At 50.9% G+C, this 20,478-nt stretch overlaps 1 protein-coding gene across 4 annotated transcripts; it reads left to right on the plus strand.

Annotated features, from left to right (window-relative positions):
• Positions 1–56: 56 nt before the first annotated feature.
• Positions 57–15,381, plus strand: cpne4a (copine IVa). 4 transcript variants are annotated; one of them, XM_053887971.1, is made up of 16 exons: positions 57–230; positions 2,355–2,546; positions 3,471–3,650; positions 5,229–5,300; positions 5,782–5,856; positions 5,988–6,071; positions 6,176–6,265; positions 6,691–6,789; positions 8,533–8,619; positions 9,632–9,691; positions 11,098–11,231; positions 11,347–11,401; positions 11,944–11,995; positions 12,837–12,970; positions 13,032–13,268; positions 14,212–15,380. In XM_053887971.1, exons 2-16 carry the CDS (start codon positions 2,376–2,378, stop codon positions 14,341–14,343), a joined length of 1,662 nt encoding a protein of 553 aa, XP_053743946.1. In that variant the 5' UTR covers positions 57–230; positions 2,355–2,375; the 3' UTR covers positions 14,344–15,380. The 4 variants fall into 4 exon arrangements, with proteins under 4 accessions (XP_053743946.1, XP_053743947.1, XP_053743948.1 ...); XM_053887972.1 differs by lacking the exon at positions 57–230 and having other exon boundaries at positions 2,397–2,656; positions 14,212–15,381; XM_053887973.1 differs by lacking the exons at positions 57–230; positions 2,355–2,546 and adding an exon at positions 4,915–4,954 and having other exon boundaries at positions 3,503–3,650; positions 14,212–15,381.
• The last annotated feature ends 5,097 nt before the right edge of the window (positions 15,382–20,478 follow it).

Raw genomic sequence — 20,478 nt, forward strand, 5'->3', positions numbered from 1 at the left:
GCGGCCCGCAGGTGTCGCCAAAGCCCGCGGCTCGGCTCCGCTACTGGAGGGATGACGGAGGCTTCCCCAGATATAAAAGCCAGCACTGGAGTCAGGAGGCAGTGGAGGCTCCTGCAACCGGAGGAGGAGGAGGAGGAGGATGAAGGCTCGTCTTCAGTTCAGACTGACGGAGCTGGAACTGGAAACTTTGTGATGCAGAGCTGGTGCCGGATCTTCAGGCTTCTGTGAAGGTAAAGCTGTTCTTCTGTGTTGTCACCCTCAAACTTCAGACTCAGGCGATTCTGTGGAGAGTGAGAACCACAGTTGGGACTCTGAAGACAGGTGTTGGCTTGGGTCCATGGGAGGTCATGTGACGCCATGTTATAATAATGTAGTCATAATTAGATTTCAAGATCTTAGGGAGCAACTACTGTCATCGGATTGGAGACGACTTGACGCCACGTGACTCGACAAAACTCAAAGGTCTTGACATACAGGCAGCTTGGTCTCGGATGATGTTCGTTGTGAATCAACGTGGCATGTACGCTGTGTTGCCGGTTGTGTTTTTTCCTTGGACGTTGTGTTTTCAGTTTTTGGTGATTTGTTTTAGATCTTATGCTTTTCCATTTTTCAGATTTTTTTTGTTTACATTTGCTGTGTTCATTTCTGTGTTTTTATCAGATGATTTCCCTCCTTGGTGCTGTGCTCCTTGAGTGTTTGTGATGGGTGGTCTTCCTTCCTTCGCTCATGCAGTGTGTTTTCCCTCCTTTGGCTGCTCATTGTTGCCTTCTTGTCGTCTCTTCATTGTCTACGCAGCAGGTTTTCTTGTTTTGCTCTCGGAACAATGTTTATCAGAAAATGTTGTGCTTTGGTTTTGTTCATGTCTATTTGTTTGTTCCTTGCTTTGATTGTTTCCTGGAGCACTTCACGTCTGTGCGTAGTTTCAGCTCTGTATTGTGATATATTTGCTTTGTTCTCTGATGTTTCTGGGCTTGTGTTGCTCCTCCTGATCCTCTGCTCCTGGTTCATCATGTTGAAGAGCTCAGAGGAGGAAACAGAATGGGTGAAGCTCCAGAAACACAGAGTCTGCCAGGAGTCTCACTCTGACTCAGTTTTGAGCTTCTGTCAGTGAGATGATTCTGGCTGCTTGTTCGTTCTAATGAGAGAAGCCTTGTGTGTGTGTGTGTGTGTCTTGGCAGGTTGTTGGTTCCTCTATCAATGTATCATTTGGGGCTGAGGCTAATTTAAAACAACATGAATTTAATGAGATTTGACAGTGAACCGTGAGTCGTGAAGGCGTGACTGGTTCCTTTGCAGGCAGGACCATCGCTGCTGTCAGAACTGTCGTCTGCACCTTCTTAGCTCAACACCCTGGTCCTGTGCCACTGTGTATGTTGTGTTCGCTTGTTGTTGTATGGTCGATTGTGTGACACGCTTCTACACCAGTGCGCCCTCTGGTGGACAGTAATTTCACAACAGACACAAAAAGTGTACACATTAGTTGTACAACCTAATGTGTGAGTTGTCCTCCAACTTAAGAACTCGAAACGGCTCAGGGCTCTGTGTTATAGTGATGTTTGGCATGTTAGCTTGTGATGCCCGTAAGTCTCATCATAACGCAGTGGAACCTGATCCCTTCAGTCCAACCTGCTCTCAGAAAGTAGCCTCCTGGACGCCACACTTGACTTCCGCGCTTCACTTCCCCTGTAATCCGAGTCAGACGTGATACTTCCTGCCTGTTAATCACATGACCAGATGATGGAGGTGATGAAGTGAGTCAAGGCTGCAGGAAATGGCTTATGCCGTGCGGTCAGTGGTGGAGTCAGGTTACCGGCCAGATCAGGACAGGATCAGGTGCAGGCAGGTCTGGACTGAACAAGTCGCGAACTCGTCCCGAGTGCCTGCGTTCTCTCTCTTTTTCACTCTCTTCGGCTCACTCCCTCCCGTCAGGAGCAGCAGTGAAAACTAGCCAGCACATTGTTTCTCACCATCTCATCCCAGTCCATCATGTGCATGATTCGCTACACAACTGCGGCCTCCCAGTGGTGACGAGAGGCACTGCAGGCTGCACATCAAACGCTTACAAAGATGTTTTGAATGTCACCAGGCGATTAGTGCTGTTTCCTGATTTACATTTCATAATTGAGTTCGCTGCCTGGTGACGGTGACTAGCCACGAGAGCTGCTAGCGCAATTACAGTAACGGCTCATTTGCAGCATCCGAGCGGTTTTAATGGGAACGCCTGATCGGAGGAAAGACAAGTGACAGGCGGTTGGTGTTGCTCACCACACTGGCGGGGTTTGCCTGGCCGGGAAGCTTTTGGGTTTCTGTTGTATCTGAGAGCTTGTTGACCTTTTGCAACCTCTGACCCGCAGACTTCCCGCCCTGCCGCCAGGATGAGTGACATCTATGAGTCTGCGGCGAACTCTCTGGGCCTCTTCAGCAGTCCGTGTCTGACCAAGGTGGAGCTGAGGGTCACCTGCTGGGGCTTGAGCGACCGTGATGCTCTGTCCAAGCCTGACCCCTGCATCGCCCTCAACATGCAGTCGCATGGACAGTGGATGGAGGTGTGTCGCCACGGCAACCGCAAGCAATGATGAGGACACGTGGATGTGATGCCAGATGGAAGAGAAGATCGATGATCTGAAAAGGGGGTGGATGATGAATGAATGGTCAGGTGAAAGAATGAAGTGTGACCTCACAGGTCAGAACTTCTCTCCTGACAGTCTGAGGAGCAGCTGCCCAACAAGCTAATCTCTTCACGTCCTGCTGTGATCGGTCACGTGAACATCTCGTCGTCGAGTCGTGTTGTGATGGCTTGGCAGCTAAACGTGTATCTTCCTTCTGAGAGTTGTTTGGCTGTTGAAGTGAAACACCATCGTTTGTCACTTCAAACCTTCACAGGTTTAAATTTTAATGAGGCGTCAGGGAGACATAATTCTGCTTGTAGCATCGCAGAAACTGACTGGTCTCACGCATGTCAGTGCGGAGAGGAGCTGCAGAGAAACACGAGGAAACATTATGACCAGCGGGAAGACCTGCAGTTAAACCACAGTTGAGGTGCTTTGGTTTTCAGCACCAGGATAGTTCCGAAAAAACACTCTGAGCTACTTCATCATATGAGAAGCTAAGCGCTGATCTCAAACAATGATGGTCACCACAAGAGGTCAGAGGTCAAGTCACATTTCTAGTATGACATCACATTGTCTCTAATGAGCCAGTGCCTCCAGAGGCTCCATCCACAGCACTAGACAGTAGGCTGACTGGCCACTGTCCAAGCAAACACTACCCTCACACTACACATCTGATCTGACCACGGAGACCACTGAGGAGACTATTGGAAGACAGAGTCAATGTCCATCATTTCAGATGGTCAAGCAAACCTTCAGAGAAACAAAGTTGGGGAGTGGAATGCAGCCTTGTTGTATTAGACAGGTCAGACAATACAGTTCACAGGGGCTCGTCACTCACAGAGGAATGTTCTCCTGTAGGTGGACCGGACCGAAGTGATCCGCAGTTGCGTGAACCCGACCTTCTCCAAAGTCTTCACGCTGGACTTTTACTTTGAAGAGGTGCAACGACTGCGCTTCGAGCTGCTCGACTGCAATAGCAGCCACAACGGACTCAAGGAGGACGACTTTCTGGGCTCAGTGGAGTGTACGCTGGGGCAGGTGAGACAGGAAGTGACGCACTGGGGCAGGTGAGACAGGAAGTGACACGCTGGGGCGGGTGAGACAGGAAGTGACACGCTGGGGCAGGTGAGACAGGAAGTGACGCACTGGGGCAGGTGAGACAGGAAGTGACACGCTGGGGCAGGTGAGACAGGAAGTGACGCACTGGGGCAGGTGAGACAGGAAGTGACACGCAGGGGCGGGTGAGACAGGAAGTGACACGAAGGGGGAATGTGAGACAGGAAGTGACACGCTGGGGCAGGTGAGACAGGAAGTGACGCACTGGGGCAGGTGAGACAGGAAGTGACACGCTGGGGCAGGTGAGACAGGAAGTGACGCACTGGGGCAGGTGGGACAGGAAGTGACACGCTGGGGCAGGTGAGACAGGAAGTGACGCACTGGGGCAGGTGAGACAGGAAGTGACGCACTGGGGCGGGTGAGACAGGAAGTGACACGCTGGGGCAGGTGAGACAGGAAGTGACGCACTGGGGCAGGTGAGACAGGAAGTGACACGCTGGGGCAGGTGAGACAGGAAGTGACACGCTGGGGCAGGTGAGACAGGAAGTGACACAAAGGGGGAATGTGAGACAGGAAGTGACACACGGTAGCAGGTGAGACAGGAAGTGACACACTGACAGGGAGTGTAAGTGTAGAGAGTCAGTAGAAGACACTCAAGAGTGTGTGTTTCATCTGTGAGAGTGGACAGATTGCCATGGTGCGTCCGGTGTCAGTGCTCCAGATCAGCAGTCTGATTCTCCATCTGACATTTCCTCCGGAAGCTTCTGCTGTGAGACTCCTGTGAGCTTCTGTGGGTCTGGGCTGCAATAGAGTTGAGTCAGAGAGACGAAGCCAAGCTCAGAGGCTTCAGCCCTCCCTCCTCTCCCTCCTCCTCTGCCTCCTCTCTGCTGTCAGAGCTAACGGCTCCGGTGCTGCCAGCAGATCCTTCTTCAGCCAGCTGGTCCGTGAGGCTGCTAAGGAGGTGGGGATGAGGTGGGGCTCCCATTGGAGGAGAGTGGGGTCACCAAAGGTCGTCAGTCTTCACCTGTGTGTGTCTTTAGCTGTGTGAGTGCGTCTTGATCTCTGTGTGTCTTTGCCTTTGTGTTTGTCTTGATCTCAATAAGTGTAGCTTTACTTCTTCATGTGTGTCTTGACCTCCTTCTGTGTGTGTCTCTCTCTCTCTCTCTGTGTGCGTGTGTGCGTGTGTGTCTTTACCTGTGTATGTTGCTCTGCTTTCTCTGTGTGTTTTGTCATTTGTGCTCTCAAGATCTCTCTTTGTGTGCTGATGTTTCATGATCACTCAGGGTGTGAGTCTCATTTTGAAGTGTTTACAAGTTAAATTAACCTTTCCTCATCTGTGTGGTGTGTGTGTGCTTGCCTATGTGTGTGTCTTTCTATTTTTGTGCATCTCTGATCGCTGTGTGTCTTCACCCATTTGTGTGTGAACCTTTGCTTTATTACTGGCATGACTGTGAGACTGTTTTGTTTCTTCACTTGTGTGAATTTCTTTGTTTGCACGTGTTGATCTGCATGTATTGTGTGTGTGTATTGGTGAATGTGTGTGTGTGTGTGTGTGTTTAGATCATCTCACAGCGGAAGTTGTCTAAAGCCCTGCTCAGACCAGGAGGCAGCGTTGGAAAGACCATCATCACAGTGAGACTCACACAAACTCACACATGTTCACTTCATCTTCACCCACCTTTCTTTCTTAACATCCATCACTCCATCTCTCCTCCCGACCATTATTAAGTCACAACTTCCTTCCATTCCTAGTTCCTCGATTTCTTCTTCCCTTCCTTCCTCATCCCACCCTTCCATTCAATTCCTTACTCCTTCCTCAATTCCATCATTCATCATTCCATCATTCATGCCTTAATCTTTCAATCCTTCCTTCATTATTTCCATCATTCCTTTATTCCTCCCTCTTTCCATCCTTTCTACCTTCCATCCTTCCTTTCTTCATTAATGCCATCCTTCCTTCCTCTTTCCTCCTTCCTGTATTCCACCATTCTTTTCATCCTCTTTCCATCCTTCCTTATTCCAATGATATGTCCTTCCTCCCTTCATTGCTTCCTTGCATCCTATCATGTCTCCAGACCTCCTTACTTCCTCGTCACCTTCTTTTTCCTCCCAGATCTCGGCAGAGGAGCTGACAGGGAACGACGACTACATCGAACTCTCCTTCAGCGCCAGGAAGCTGGATGACAAGGTTCGCTTGTGTCTGCTTCTCTTCCTGGTTCTGGTCATGCAGCCGATCTTTAGCTTTCACATGTTTAGCTTTTGCATCGCTAGCTTGTGCTCCTCCTGCTACTCGCTAACTGGGTCCTTGTGTCTCCTCAGGATTTCTTCAGCAAGTCAGACCCTTTTCTAGAAATCCATCGGGTCAATGACGATGCCACCATGCAGCTAGTCTACAGGACCGAGGTACCCACAGGCTGAGTAGAACCAGAGGGGGAGGTTTATTTGTGGAAGGACAGGTTGTCTTGATTGTGCAGCGATAAACAACGTGTGAACATTTTCTCTCTCAGACAGTGATGAACAACCTGAACCCAGTCTGGAAAACATTCAAGGTTTCTCTCAACTCTCTGTGTAGTGGAGATCACGAACGCAAGCTGCAGGTGACACACACACACACACACACACACACACACACACACGCTGACAGATGATTTATGGTTCATACATTCATGCAGCAGCTCAGTAAGTGGGCCATCTTCTGAGTGTGTGTGCGAGCTGGTTTCAGTGGTCTTGTGGGGACGAGCCACCTCTGGGGTGCCTCTCGATGAATGTTTCTCCAGTGTGTGTTTGATGGACAGCGTCTCGGGCTGGCAGGACCAGGGCAGAACGCGCTTGTGTGTCGATGTTGATGGAGAGCTGATGGTTCACCAGTGGCTTGGGCTGCTGCTGGGCTCCCTGCACAGCCACAGCGGCATGAAAGAAAGTGTGATGCTAGAAAGATTCCAACCTGCCACTCGAGCAGACTCCAGCAGAAGCGTGACCTGCTGTGTGTGTGTGTGTGTGTGTGTGTGTGTGTGGTCCGCAGTGCACCGTGTGGGACTGGGACTCCAATGGGAAGCACGACTACATCGGAGAATTCGAGGCCTCCTTCAAAGAGATGAGAGGAGCCATCGAGGGTCGACAGGTGCGTGCTCACGCGTGACATCATCGCTGCTCCCGTCACACACACAGGAGGCATCAGGGTCTGGACAGGGGTCAGGACAGGCACAGGCGGGTGTGAGGCTGGTGTGGGTGGAGAGCCGGTGGCCAGAAGGCAGTGTATCTGAGGAGTCCAGCTTTCCAGTTCGGCTGCTGGTTGGTTTATTTAGCAGGCGACAGCACTGTTGTTGCTTCTGCTGACAACACAGCAGAGGAGTGAGTGAATGAGTGAGTGAATGAGTGAGTGAATGAATGAGTGAGCCAGCGAGTGAGTGAGTGAATGACTGAGCAAGCGAGTGAATGAGTGAAGGGGTTCAGTTTGACTGGCTCAGATCTGTCAGCGACTCTGAGGTTGGAAGCACAGCTTCCTCTCTCCACCAGGTTCTGCTTCTGGGACTCTGGAGAGGGATCTGACAGATCTGAGAGACTAGCGCGTCCACCTTTGCCGCTGCTGACTCACTCAGCCACTAAATTGATTTGCAGTCAGCAGAGTCTGGACTCTGTCAGGTGTATCGGCTCAGTCTGGAGGATTTGGACACCCAAGAGAGAGAACCTTAAACATTTGTCTTCCCCGTTCAGCACTGAGAGGCAGGAGTGGACCGGTGATGTGGAGGTCACCAGCTTGAGGATCTGAGCAGCCAATTAGGCGAAGTGACACTCACATGTCGAGTCAAAGGAGCTAATGAAGACACAGCTGATGCCGGAAATGAAACCGTCTGTCAGAGAGCTAGTGCTGGAGACATCACACACATGACCTGCTCGCAACAGGAAGTGCACACACTCACAAAACACACTGAAAATAACGTGAACAACGAGAAGGACGACATGTGTTTTCATGTTGAGCGTCGCTTGAAACCAACTTTGATATGGATGAGAAGAAGGAGGCGCGGTGACCTTCTGGAGTTCTATTCTGAGTTGAAGCCGCAGATCAGACAGAAGCAACGTTCAAAAGACTCATTTATCCTCAAGGACTTGGGTGAGTCAGTTGTGACTCCACGCTTGTCTGCTCTCAACAGAGTGGAGCAGATCGGTCGTAACATTACGACCACTGCCCTCAGATGACTCACGAAGAAACAAAAGGCCTTTGAACTGAACTCTTTTTAGGAAGGTGGATCTCAGGCATTTAAACATCTGCTTGTTCCTCCGCTGAAAACCAGCTCCGGCTTCCAGGCTCCTGTCAAGCTCTGATTATAACGGAGGAGATGATGTGTGGAGAATGAACGGGTCTCCTGCCAACTCATCTGCCCTGAGAAGATGATTACACACAATTACAGCCAGTCAGCACCGACCTGCTCAGCTGCTGGTCCACGCACACACACCAGCAGGAGGAGCTGGTCCTGGGTGTTCTGAGAGAGCCAGCTGCTGCAGGTTCTGGTGCTTCACCAACAGTCTGTTCGTCACACTTGTTCACATGCTGCAACCTCAAGAGGACCTCTGACGGTATCTCCATGACTCGTGAAGACCTCAGATGAATCTTTCATAGCTCATGAGGACCTCTGATGAAACTTTCATGACTTGTGAGGACCTCAAATGAAACCTTCAGGGTGAGAAACTACAGCCTGCCATGCAACAAGAAGGTCCTGTGTTTGATTCCGACCTCAGTCCTGCCTGTGCAGTGTGTGTATATTTCCTTGCTCTGATTTCCACCCACAACTCTCACGTTTGAACATGTCACAGGACGAATGCGTTCTGAGTCGTCAGTGATGTCACCACGCCGTGTGTGTTGCAGGTGCAGTGGCCGTGCATGAACCCCAAGTACAAAGTCAAGAAGAAGGGCTACAAGAACTCCGGCATCGTCATCCTCAGCCAATGCAAGGTACCAGACCTGCTGGCCTGACTTCACCTGCTGTGGATTTTCCATGACATTCGTTCTATTGCTCATGTTCTGCGCACCGTGATTTGATTTTCTTTTTCTCAATGTATTTTTGCTGCTACTTTTCTCTCTCCGGAGGAAACTGGTCATTCGATTAAGACTAGTCACCTGTTTCCAAAGTGTTTTGCCGTGTTTCCCGAATGTGCCACCGACTCAGCTTGAGAGCGTGAACACTGCCTCTCTCCTGACTGTGACTGAACTTCCGCTGTGTCCTCCTCACTCTGGAGTTTGACTGGCTTCGTCTGTGATCTGAGCCCGGCAGCGACGGGTCTTTTGTCTCCGTGAGGATGACACGGCGTCCAGCTGTGAAAGTGCTGGAAGAAGCAATTACGCAGCCGAACAATGTGGTGTTAGCTGCCAGCGGTGCGGCGAGCGCCGTCGAGGGAGTGTGAGCTGGGAACGATTAGCCTCATCGGTGAGTTGAGTTAACCGCTGAGTCGACGACAGGTGGTCGGGAGAGGGGCAGACAGAATGAGAGCAGCTTAATGAACTGGCCAGTCCGTCCATCCTCAGCTGCCGGAGCTGGAAGCTCCCTCTGATCTGAATCTGTCAGGACCAGCGGGGGAGGGGTCATTAGGTCGAGGCCCCCGGGAACCTAGACGAACCCTGGTAGAAGATTCTAAATCCATTTCCTCCCCTTTGGACACTCGATCTGAAGGTTCCAAACTTTCTGAGTCCAGTGAATGTTGATGACTAGAGCTGACGCACTTGGATTTATGGTGCTCTGACAACCATGGACCGGGTTCGCTTGAGACCAACGAGTAGCTGAGTCTGTAAGGGCAGTAGACATGTTGAGTAATGGTGTTATGTTCATGGTCAGTACTGTGTCACAGAGTCACAAGAGTGAAGTGCACGATGTGGCAGGTCTGATGTGTGTGTGTGTGTGTGTGTATTATGAATAGGATGTTGACTGATGAATGAGTGGGTTATTGCGTTCATGTGTTCATGTCTGCAGATCATCAAGATGCACTCCTTCCTGGACTACATCATGGGCGGCTGTCAAATCCAGTTCACGGTGAGAAACTTGCATGCGTGAGGAAGCAGGACAAATGGGACGCATGTGGGCCCTCATTTCTGACCAGGACCAGGTCCTTGTGTTACCCCCTCTCTGGCTCTGGTGTTTCCATGGCAACAGTAACCAGGGCGACATCATCCGTCACCCCGCTGTCCCAGTTATCGCCAGCTGCGTCCAACCAGCAGAACCAGCAGAACTAAGTGCTTTGGTTTTGATCCACTGGAACTCAGACTCAGAGGGAGAGTTGTGGTCCCTGGAGAAGACTGGCAGCGGCACTCTGCCCCCCCTCCGTTCTGCAGCTATGCAAATGTGGGGCCGGACCCCTGTGGGGGGGGGGTGCGCAGCCAGACTCCATCCACTTGTTTAACTCATCAGATGTATTTTAAGAACGCGCTCACTTCCTGGAGAGATAATCAGCTCTGATTTGAATAAACATTTCAGAGACGAAGTGAGTCACTAATGAGACCCAGTCTGTTTCACCAGGACCGTGTGGGCCGGTGCTTCAGAGAAGTTCCTGTCTGGTGGAGTCCTGACAGACCTTTAGCTGGGGGGGCAAATGGCTGGCATCCACAGCAGGACGTCCTGACCGGGCCTGTATCCCGCCCTCCTCCCACTGTCATTGCGCTGCTCTCCATGGAAAGAGTGTAGTTTTGACAAATATGATGGAAATTCACTGTTTTTCAACCCCTCTGCAGCCGTAGCTTTGCCGGCATATTGGTTTACCGGAGCAAAGCAACTCTTAGCTTTTTAATCGTATTTTGGCATTTTTTTGGCACGAACCACTCTCCCCCTCCCCTGCACAATGCGCTTGGTGAATGCGAGCAAAATCACATGGTTCTATTTATTTAATCATGAGGCGAGCCTTCATATATATTATGTTTGAATGAATGAATGTTTAAAGGTGTGGAAGTCTAGAAAGCAGATACACAGCTGATAACTGTCGCTTATCTTGCATAAATACATTGGACTCGCTTGTTTGTTTTTATAAACAGTTATTTTTGTACAAAGAGATGTTTACAGCTTGTTTTTTACAAAGCAGGTTGTAAAGTCTGTCGTGAGCTGGGGGGGTGGCTTTGGTTTCAAAATCCTAGATAAAAGCCTGCTCCTGGACAACTTTAGTTCAGTCCAGCAGGTTTGTTCTGTATGAGATGATACACAGCAGACGTCGAACAGCCCAGGACCAGAACCCGTGTCGGGAATGAATGAATGTAAAGCGGAGGGTTATTGTTGCTGCGGGGACTGGCACGGCTCCGATATTAAAGCCTCCAGTCAGACGCCGCTGTGGCTGCTGTACACGTGTCGAGCGTGAAAACAGCAGCCAGGGGACAGCGGGGACAGGGGACACAGCACACAGATCAGCGCCAGACAGAGCCAAACTCAGCTGAGTGGTTCTTGGTCTCTGGCAGGTGGCCATCGACTTCACGGCGTCCAACGGTGACCCTCGCAACAGCTGCTCGCTGCACTACATCCACCCATTCCAACCCAACGAGTACCTGAAGGCCCTGGTGGCTGTGGGAGAGATCTGCCAGGACTACGACAGGTGAGGCGCCCGTGACATCACTTCCTGCTCCAGACTGTCTGCCTCATCTGTCTGAATGAGCTTGTTATCCAACGGCCAATCAGAGGGCTCAGTCTCCACTCTCCTTCCTACTCAGTGACAAAATGTTCCCGGCATTTGGCTTTGGAGCGCAGATCCCTCCGGACTTCAAGGTAATTTCCCAGCAGCTCTCAGCACGCTCTCGCCAGCAGGGGAGGCGAACAATCATCGCCCCCCCTCCTCCTCCTTCTGCCCCCCCAGCTCCCCCTCCTCCTCCCTCCGGCTGCTGATGGCCCAGGGCTGTTTTCTCCTGGAATGCCCAGCAGGAGAAATGAATGTTATTACTCTTCATTCAGAAAATATTCGCCAGGCTTTTATGAGATCCACGTTTTGATCACACTGTGCATCCATCCTTCATCCTGTCGTCCACTCGTTCATCCTTATCTGGCTTTTCTCACGATGGCAACCAAGCCATCCTTTCATTCATCCATTCATCTCTGTATTCCCCCAACAATCCTCCTGTGTGTCTTTCATCTTATCCCATTTCTTTCTCCATCATCTTTCTTTTCACCCATTCAATCGCCAATATTTGTCTTAGTTCTTCAACATCCATTTGTAGTCCACTCCATTTAATCCATCCAACCATCGATCATCCATCTATCCACTTGATGTTTCCTGAGATGATCAAATAAGCCATCTCCTCCTCCCTCTACAGGTCTCCCATGACTTTGCTGTGAACTTCAATGAGGAGAACCCTGAGTGTGCAGGTGGGTGCCCAGGGGATGTTCAGCATCCACCGGAGATTCAGAGTAGAACTTCTCGAACAAGAAGGAAGCAGCTGGTGACCGGATTTGAAAACTTTCTGGGAAGTCTGCCGAGTCCAGGACCTTTCTAAGTGATGTGTCCTGGCAGCTCCGAGTCAGAGGGTCCGAGGTCCTCCTCATTCTCTCATGGAGCACATGACCTGGAAGCACCTAGCTTCTCTTCTGAAGCAGTGTGAAGCAGGTCATCCTGACGCCTGCCCCAGGCAAGTCCAGGTTCAGTCCACTTCAAAGGAATATCTCAATGAGCCGAGCGTTTGATGTGGACAAGCTGAGGAACCCTGTTATCTGTAACGTGGAACCATTTAACGGTCCAGATGGTGCCGCCCTGCTTGTTTCACGGGTTCTGGCTCACATGGACGTGGAGGGCCACAAACAGACCTGTGTGTCAGGTCATCGAACGAGCCCGTAGGTGCTCAGCGAAGGTGAAAACAGGTCGAGTTGTTTGGGACTCTGTGAGGACGTGCGCAGTAAACCTGTTTGTGGCATCCCAGAAAAGCCCAAGGCTGCGTGTCTGAAGGTTACATCCACTCTCCATCTCTCACCACTAATTAAGAGCGCTGACGTCGTAGCAATGACAGTTAGCGGTCAGAGCGCTGGCGTGGATCTTTCCCTCCCCCCACCCGCTGCCTTGACCTAATTCAGTAGAGAAGTCTGAGGCTACTATAGCAGCTGAACTCACCTGCAGATGCTGTGACAGCATCTCTGTCAGGCCACCTCATGTTCTGAGGTGTCGAGAGACCATCTGGTCTCTGGTCCTCAGTGCTTCTTCTTGTCTTGGCTGCAGGTATCCAGGGTCTGGTGGAGGCGTACCAGGCCTGCCTACCCAAACTGCAGCTCTACGGCCCTACCAACATCGCTCCCATCATCCAGAAGGTCGCCCACTCCGCCTCGCAGGAGGTCCACACCAAAGAGGCCATGGTGAGACCCTTTAGTTGTTGCCGCCGTCGTCAGTCAGGCTGATGGCCTTGTCTCCTCTCAGCAATACTTCATCCTGCTGATCCTGACGGACGGCGTCATCACTGACATGGCCGACACGCGCGAGGCCATTGTCCAGGCCTCGCACCTGCCCATGTCTGTCATCATCGTGGGCGTCGGGAACGCGGACTTCAGCGACATGCAGATGCTAGACGGCGATGACGGGATCCTGCGCTCGCCAAAGGGAGAGCCGGTCCTGCGAGACATCGTCCAGTTTGTCCCGTTCAGAAACTTCAAACACGTGAGTCTCCCAGTTCACGCTGTGCCACACTTCCTCAGCCATGACTGTGGAGGAGGACTCGTGTTTGTCGATGTTGTGTCCCATCATCATGTTGCCAAGAAAAGACACAGGAATCCGACGCGCTGCCCACTGCAACGCAATAACACAAGCTGCAGCTGTGAGACCTGGTCACCATGTCACCGGGAGTCTGCGTGCTGAGATACCAGGATCAAAAAGAAAAAGGTTGCACTCATCGGAGAGATGCCGTTCACACAGTGGGAAATCTGCCAACACATCTGAAGCGGCAGATTTGTCGTTAACGAGTTACTGACGGAACAGCGGCGCCGGGTTTCCACGGCGTGTTTCGCCTCCCGGGTCTAATCTGCGTGAGGAGCGAAACTTTCCTCGGCTCAAAAGGAGGCAATTTAGCTCTGACAGCAGCGAGGAGAGTTGGAGGTGAGGAGGAGGAGGAGGAGGAGGAGAGTGAAGATGTTGGTCCACCTGCCTCATTATTTCTGCCATCATCTTCATCGAACTGAATATTTTGTGGCGCAGTGAAGCATGAGGCTGCTTGCTGACCACAGGTGGAGCTCGGCTGTCGAAGAACTGGAACCTCCAGGAGTCCTGGAGGATCTGACCCACTGGGCCATCCTCTCCTCTTCACCTGTCATGGTAGAACTTTGCTCCTGAGTCAGCAGATGTTCACTTCAGTGTCAGCACCTATTCACTGGACCAGAGCGAGCAGCGTCAGATGATTCCACGAGCCAAGTAGCTTCCACGTAACAAGTCAGACCTCCTAACCAGTCACCTAATGAAGCACTAACAGTATAGTGACTTGCGAATGGTTGCAGCTAAAGAGCGCCCTCTGGAGGACGTGTGACTGGACAGGCAAAGTCCTGACTCACGTGTGGTGTGAATGGATGCAGACCTGCTGACCCTCTTTCTCTGTCTCCTTCCTCCTCAGGCATCTCCGGCTGCTCTGGCCAAGAGCGTGCTCGCAGAAGTGCCCAACCAAGTGGTTGACTACTACAACAGCAGGGGCATCAAGCCCAAAGTGCCCAGCGAGTTCCAGTCTTCCAGGCCGTTCGGCCCCTGAAAGGCGGCGCCGCCCTCTCATGCGTTTACTGTCAATATGTTGTTTGTGATATGAGAAAGGTGCTACATGCAGCATTTTAGAGTCGTGTGTAGCATCCTGGCTAGCACTAGCATGTTTCTGTTTTGCTATTATGGTAGTGGGCGCTAGCTTGTTGGTAGAATGTTAGTGAGGAACATCTGCTCGACAGCCCCTGCTCACTCCAAGTCCAGGTCGTGGAGGTGATGGTTGAAGATGCCTCATGAGCTTCTGGTACCCGGTGCATGCCATCTTGGTTTGACGTCATGGCTCGGTGAGAAAAGGACCGACGTTTGATGTCTCTCTCTTTATTTTAGCAGCAAAATGCTAACTGTAGCACCTTTAGCATCTGCCGTGCATGCGGGACCAGAGGAGCTCTCACCTGTGAGCTGGTTGTTCAGGATGGAGACACAAGCACACTAACTAGCGCCGACCAGCAGCCTCACATGCTACCGTGTGGACAGCATGCTGGGCGGAAGGAATGTTGGTTTTTATGAGACTCTGTTGACATTTGGTGAAAGCGCTTTGGGCGCCAGCGGCCTTCAGGGCGTCTGCATCTTTACTGTTTCTTGGAACGGCAAAGCAGATGCATGAGCTGTTGTTTTGCATGCTAACCTCCCTGCCGGCTAGTCGGCGACTAACGGTGGTACTTCGGTGATGTTTACATGTCCCCTGCGATGGGACCTTCTACTCCGGTGCATGTTCATGTGTGCAAGTGTGTGAGTAGATATAAAAGCACAACCTCAGTGTTCCGACCGACGTAGAGTGTCATGGTAGTCCAGTCCTTGTGCCGCAGCACCTGCTCCCTTCCAAACCTGCTGCTCATGAGTCACTGTCATTGATGGGTCACAGGTCTCTGACTAGAGGGTCAGTCACTTGAGTCTTCAGTGTTAAAATCAGGGAGATAGAGGGGCAGGTGTTGGCCACATGACTCATGTGTTGTGTAAACATGCAGTACTGTGAGCAAAATGATGGCACGTCTGTTGCGACAATAAAGTTCTATCTTTGATCCAGAGTGACATTGAGCACCTCCTTGTTCCGACTTGGCTTCTCCATAGTGGGGAGGCTCTCTGATCTGCAGTGTCGGGTCTCTGAGTGAAGTCGACCGTGTCGTGTCAGCAGGTGTGAAGAATTGCTCAGAGTTCAGAGCTGAACACATGAATTCACTGTTCCAAACCGGCGTGAAGACAGCAGAGCGAAACAAAAGCCCGTTGCTCAGAGCAGAGACTGTAGCGGGTGAAGCAGACGATCCGTCGACCCAGAAGTGTCTCAGTGAAGATGGAGCAGGAGATATTGGACCAAACATCCACACTGACAGGAAGTGACTTGAAGCTGTGGCCACGACTCTGAATCGAAAGTTTCTGTGCTCAGCTCGGTTTCTGCTTGAGACTTGGAAGACTTGGAAGACCTGGAAGACCTGGAAGACCTGAAAGACCTGAAAGACCTGAGTGACCTGCACATAACTGATGAACTTGGGACGAGTCGACCTGTTAGGAGAGTCGATCTGAGGCAAACATGTGGAGTGATGATGACACAGGCGTCTCTGAGCCGACAGAACTCAGGCGAGCCATGACTCATCAAACTTCCACCTTCATTAAAACTCTCTTAATTAACGACAGCCTGTAATCACCTGGGGGACGAGCGCTGCGGTGCTAACGAGGAGGTTAACGAGGGGCAGCCGCTTCCTGCTCGGCAGCGCTGAAGTCTGGGACGTCTCTGTCGCTGATGATGAGATTGGAGTTGAAGATGATCTCAAGTGTGAGACTCGTTTACTTCTGAGTCTTAGATCTGACCACCTGTCAGCCCCGCAGCTTTAACTCAAGAGTCTGGATCTGAAGACCTGGACCTGCAGAGCTCCTGCCGACCCATTGACTTGGACCTAGAACATGTCGACCTCAGGAACCGGACCATGGAGACGAAGTCCATTAGTATGTAAATCTAAACCTGCTCTGAAACAGTGTGAGAAACTCTTGTTTGGGAATAGAATCCAAAAGTTTCAGAGTTCTATGATGTCATGAAGACTCCCTCCGCCCCCTCCTCTTCTCTTCGGTGTTGTCACAGTTCCAACCTCCATCTTTTGTTTGCGTTTCCTCCTCCTCAGCTTCGTCCCTCTCTGGAGTCGTTCTGGCAGGCCGGCTGGACGAGGATGAGAGTGTTTCTGAGTGACAAGTCGGCGTCCGCGGAGGAAACTCATTATCATATTCCACAAAACGCTGCAGCAGCTGACAATGAGAGCAGCTGAGCGGTCTCTCCCGCTCATCATTAATTCACAGCTCATCTGAATATGGACGCTGATATCAAATTAACACACCCGCTGAATTATGGATTTATTTTTGTCATTCTGGCAGAAACTTGTCGCTGAGGTTGCGCTGTGTTCACCAGTGGAGACAGTTGATGTCGTCCCGGCTTGGTCTTCACTGAAATGACATGTTTGCTTTTTTTTAACTCCTTGTGTATTTAACAATCACGAATGAATCGATGGCAGTCCGGATCCAAGGGGCCTCATGGAAGTCTTTGAACCCACCAACCGAGCGTGTGGGCGTGAGATTCAGACAGGAAGTGAGAGTGATGAAGAGTCAGCGAGTGTGTCGGCGGCCCCGGGGCCTCGCAGATGGAAAATACTTTGAAAAATATTGAAGATCATCTCCAGGCCACTTTCCTCTCTCCTGCTCTTCTTCTCTTTGCAATCCAATTTGTTGTGAACAGATTGTCGAGTCGGAGTGAAGAAGCGCTGACGCAACCATGAGGCAACCAGGAGGCAACCCCGGCTAACAAGGCAGCGCTCACACTCAAACTGGATACCAGCTGAGACATGCTCGCTCAACGGAACTCATTAAGCAAAATTAAACAAGTGGAGTTGATATAATGAGCACTGCAGCCAAAAGATTATAATCACTCAGCAAGATAAACACAAGGAGGAGGAAGGGCCCAGAGGAGGAAGGCTGTTCTACCTGAGGGAGTTAAGCAGCGACTGACACACAGCGTGACTCGGTGCAGGTGCGATCTCACTGGTGAAGACGAAATCTCTGTTCTGAAGGGTGAGATGAGGAAGGGCCCGGAGGAGGAAGGCTGGGTATCACTCCGACCTCCTCGTGGGCAGTAAATACAGCAACAAATGGTTTCTGACTCCTCATCCATCACAGCTGATCCAATAACCATCGTCCCTGGAGTCTCGTCCGTCAGTCTCTTCCCTGAAGGGAGATTATTGTCTTGTTTCGGAGTCACCTGACAGACTTTCAATCAGCGTCCCGAGTGTTTGGAGACTAAGTGGGTTAATGAAAATTCAAGTGGCCCACAGTGAGCAGCAGCACTGAGCATCCTCAGCGGAGATGAATCATTTGTTTTGAGAAACGTCAGTCGTCACGGCGCTGACCAGCAGCCAGGACACGACCCCCGGGTGAGAGGAGGCGACGTCGCCGACTTCAGCGCCAACATGCAGGTGCAAACGTCGGCTGAACAACAAGGTGGCGTTGGCATGATGCTGGAGGAGGCGAGAAGTTCTGACGCATGGCAACGTGTCTGACCTTTGGCTTCTCCCAAAACTGACAGGAATGTGAAGCTGCTGTGACGACACCTTTTCTTGAATATTTATAGACATATTTATTTGTATTTTTCTCTTTATATTAAATACTACACTTCAACGACTTACATTGTGTTTTTATTACTGTGCTTGACTTGAGCATCATCACGATGCTTTTCTCAGGCCATTTTAACATTTGACTTGAGCCATGTCAGTCCTGGTCACAGTTTCAGCTCATGGAGTTTCTAGCCCGTGGGGCCATTATACTAGCTCTGGGTTTTTCTTCTTCACCCAGTTTCCCTGCTGACTCGCCAGACTGAGAGAGGGGGCACCGCAGAGTCACGACCTGCTGACCGAATGCTGATAAAATTGATATTTTAAATGTCACCAGAAGGTCAAGTTGAGTGTGACAAACGCTTAGTGTCTTGCTGTGACAGGAAGTCTGTAAGCCAGGAGAATTAACAAGACGAGGGAGATGAGGCTGGACGGTCAGTCAGGGTGAAGGACGACCAGGGCAGGAAACCAGGCCATACCTGAGCAACCTAGAAAGCAAGTCTCACAAGAGTGACGGCCCCTCCTGGTCAAAGGTCAGCACTGTTTCTCACCGTAAACGTGAAGTAAGGAAAGTCATTTTCATGTCCAGTCTGAGTCTGACGACGTCCAAGGTTCTCTGACTCACTTTTGGTTTCACTTCTGCTCATCTGGAGTTTCGCCTCAGTGCAGAGGACACTCAATCACGCCTACATCACACAGCTGAGCGTCCTCCATCGTCAAGGTCCAACATCTCTCTGGCTTTGGTGCAGAAATACAGAAACATTTTTGAGTTTTCGTCAGCCGTCCTTGTCTACAGCGCTCTGGTTTGGTCCCACCAGCACTAAGGCTTCTCCTCTCTGACCTTTTGTATCTTCACTTTCATGTTTTCTTGCCAATTTGCACTGCTTTGCGCCCCGATCGCCCTGCTTTTCCTGTCTGTGTTTACAGAGTGTGTTTGCTGTCAGAGTCAGAGGAAGATGTTCCTTTAGTCGCAGGGAGGAAGTTGTTCAGGAAGTCTCCCTCAACAGAGGAGCTGTCAATCAACTGTAGCCCATGGACTTCAAGCCTAAAACTGCAGATCAGAGGGGATCACTCCAACAGTTCAACAGGATCTGTCCCGATGTGCCAACGCCGCCACAAACTCCATCTTGAGATGAAGCACATGCTCGTCCTTCAAGTTTTTCTCGTCCTCACGACTCTCCGTCTGTCAATCTCAGCTTTGTCGGCTTCACTGCGAGTTCCCTCCTCGGAGTGTTAGCAGACTTCTGCGGCTTTAATGAGCCAAACGTGTGTGTGCGTCCCCTGCTGTCTGCGCTGTCTCTTTTAATTGGACGTGTGTGTGTGTCGAACCACCTCTTTAGTTTGGAAATTGTTTCTTTTAGTCGCTTTGCAGTCTTATTTCCCAGCATGCATTGCTGTTGTCGGAACTCCGGATGCTGCATCTGTTCACCGCAGCAGAGGCGAGTTTCCTTAAGCGACGTCCTTCCATCATCTGGCATGAAATCCTTTTGGCTTTCCAGCAGCTCCCATGTAACTCGGGGCCCGCCACAGCTCCTGCAGGGATGAGGCAACTCTTGCTGATCCCAGTTAAAGAGCTTCTCCTACTCCCATCAAAGTGAGCTGAGCTGATTATAAAATACATATAGATTATATTTCCATTTATTCACAATGTTTATTTCATGGGTTGCGCAGCTACAACACCTCGGCACGCGACTCTCCACCATGCGTGTGGGAGTGTAAATTGAGACGGATGAATTGATATTTGGCCACAAACAGATCCGCCGCTGCGTCCTCCTGTCTCATTCAATACCAGTCGACAACACAGCTCATCGCCAGCGTCACCTCAGCGCCGCTGCGGGCGGATGATTTATATCGCGTCCCCGAAGACCCGAGAAGACGGATGTGTGTGAGATGTGAGCGGCGCTCTCTCCCGCAGGCAGTGCTCGACCCATGACCTCCCCCTGATTGTGTGTTGGGGCCACTTTGCTGCTTTTTTAATGGAGTGAAGCACAAGGGCAGGTTCACCAGATCGATGCCGAGCTCTTCCTTCTCCGAATGTATCCGCAGGAAACAGACACCAGCGTGAGCAGTCTGATATTGAGGTCAGGAAGATGTTGCCCCAGATCAGACCCAGTCCTGAATCACAGATAGAATCTTGAACCAGTGGAGAGCTGAGAGCCAGCTGAGACTGAAATACACAAAGATGAAACGCAAATGTGTGGGGTCAGCGCCGCAGCTCTGAAGAACCACAGCTGTAAAGATGCGTTTCCCTGTTTCACTTGAATGTAGCCATTAGCATGATGATGCTAACCCTTGCTGTTATGAGCCATCTATGTCGTGGAACAGTTAAAACTGTCATGACCACTTGATAACTTGTTTGTTGAGTAAGTCGCCATCGTAATGACTAGTTCTAGTCTAGTCTATAGTGAGAGATTCTGATGGAAGTCCTCTCCAGTCGCATAGTCCTGAACTTGTCTCCATAGCCTGAGTTGCTGAGAGGCGTGGTCCCGCCCTTCTCTGTCCTCCAACTTCCCCTCAGAATCACACACACAGTCATGGGGTTTCTA

Source organism: Synchiropus splendidus, chromosome 15, assembly GCF_027744825.2.
Source record: "Synchiropus splendidus isolate RoL2022-P1 chromosome 15, RoL_Sspl_1.0, whole genome shotgun sequence".
Lineage (NCBI taxonomy): Eukaryota > Metazoa > Chordata > Actinopteri > Syngnathiformes > Callionymidae > Synchiropus > Synchiropus splendidus.

Excerpts from the sequence above, each read along its gene's own strand:
- cpne4a (XM_053887971.1), top strand. The coding sequence starts at position 2,376 with ATGAGTGACATCTATGAGTCTGCGGCGAACTCTCTGGGCCTCTTCAGC. Across the intron at positions 6,072-6,175 it reads AGCTAGTCTACAGGACCGAG|ACAGTGATGAACAACCTGAA; the intron begins GTACCCACAGGC and ends TTTCTCTCTCAG. Across the intron at positions 6,266-6,690 it reads ATCACGAACGCAAGCTGCAG|TGCACCGTGTGGGACTGGGA; the intron begins GTGACACACACA and ends TGTGGTCCGCAG.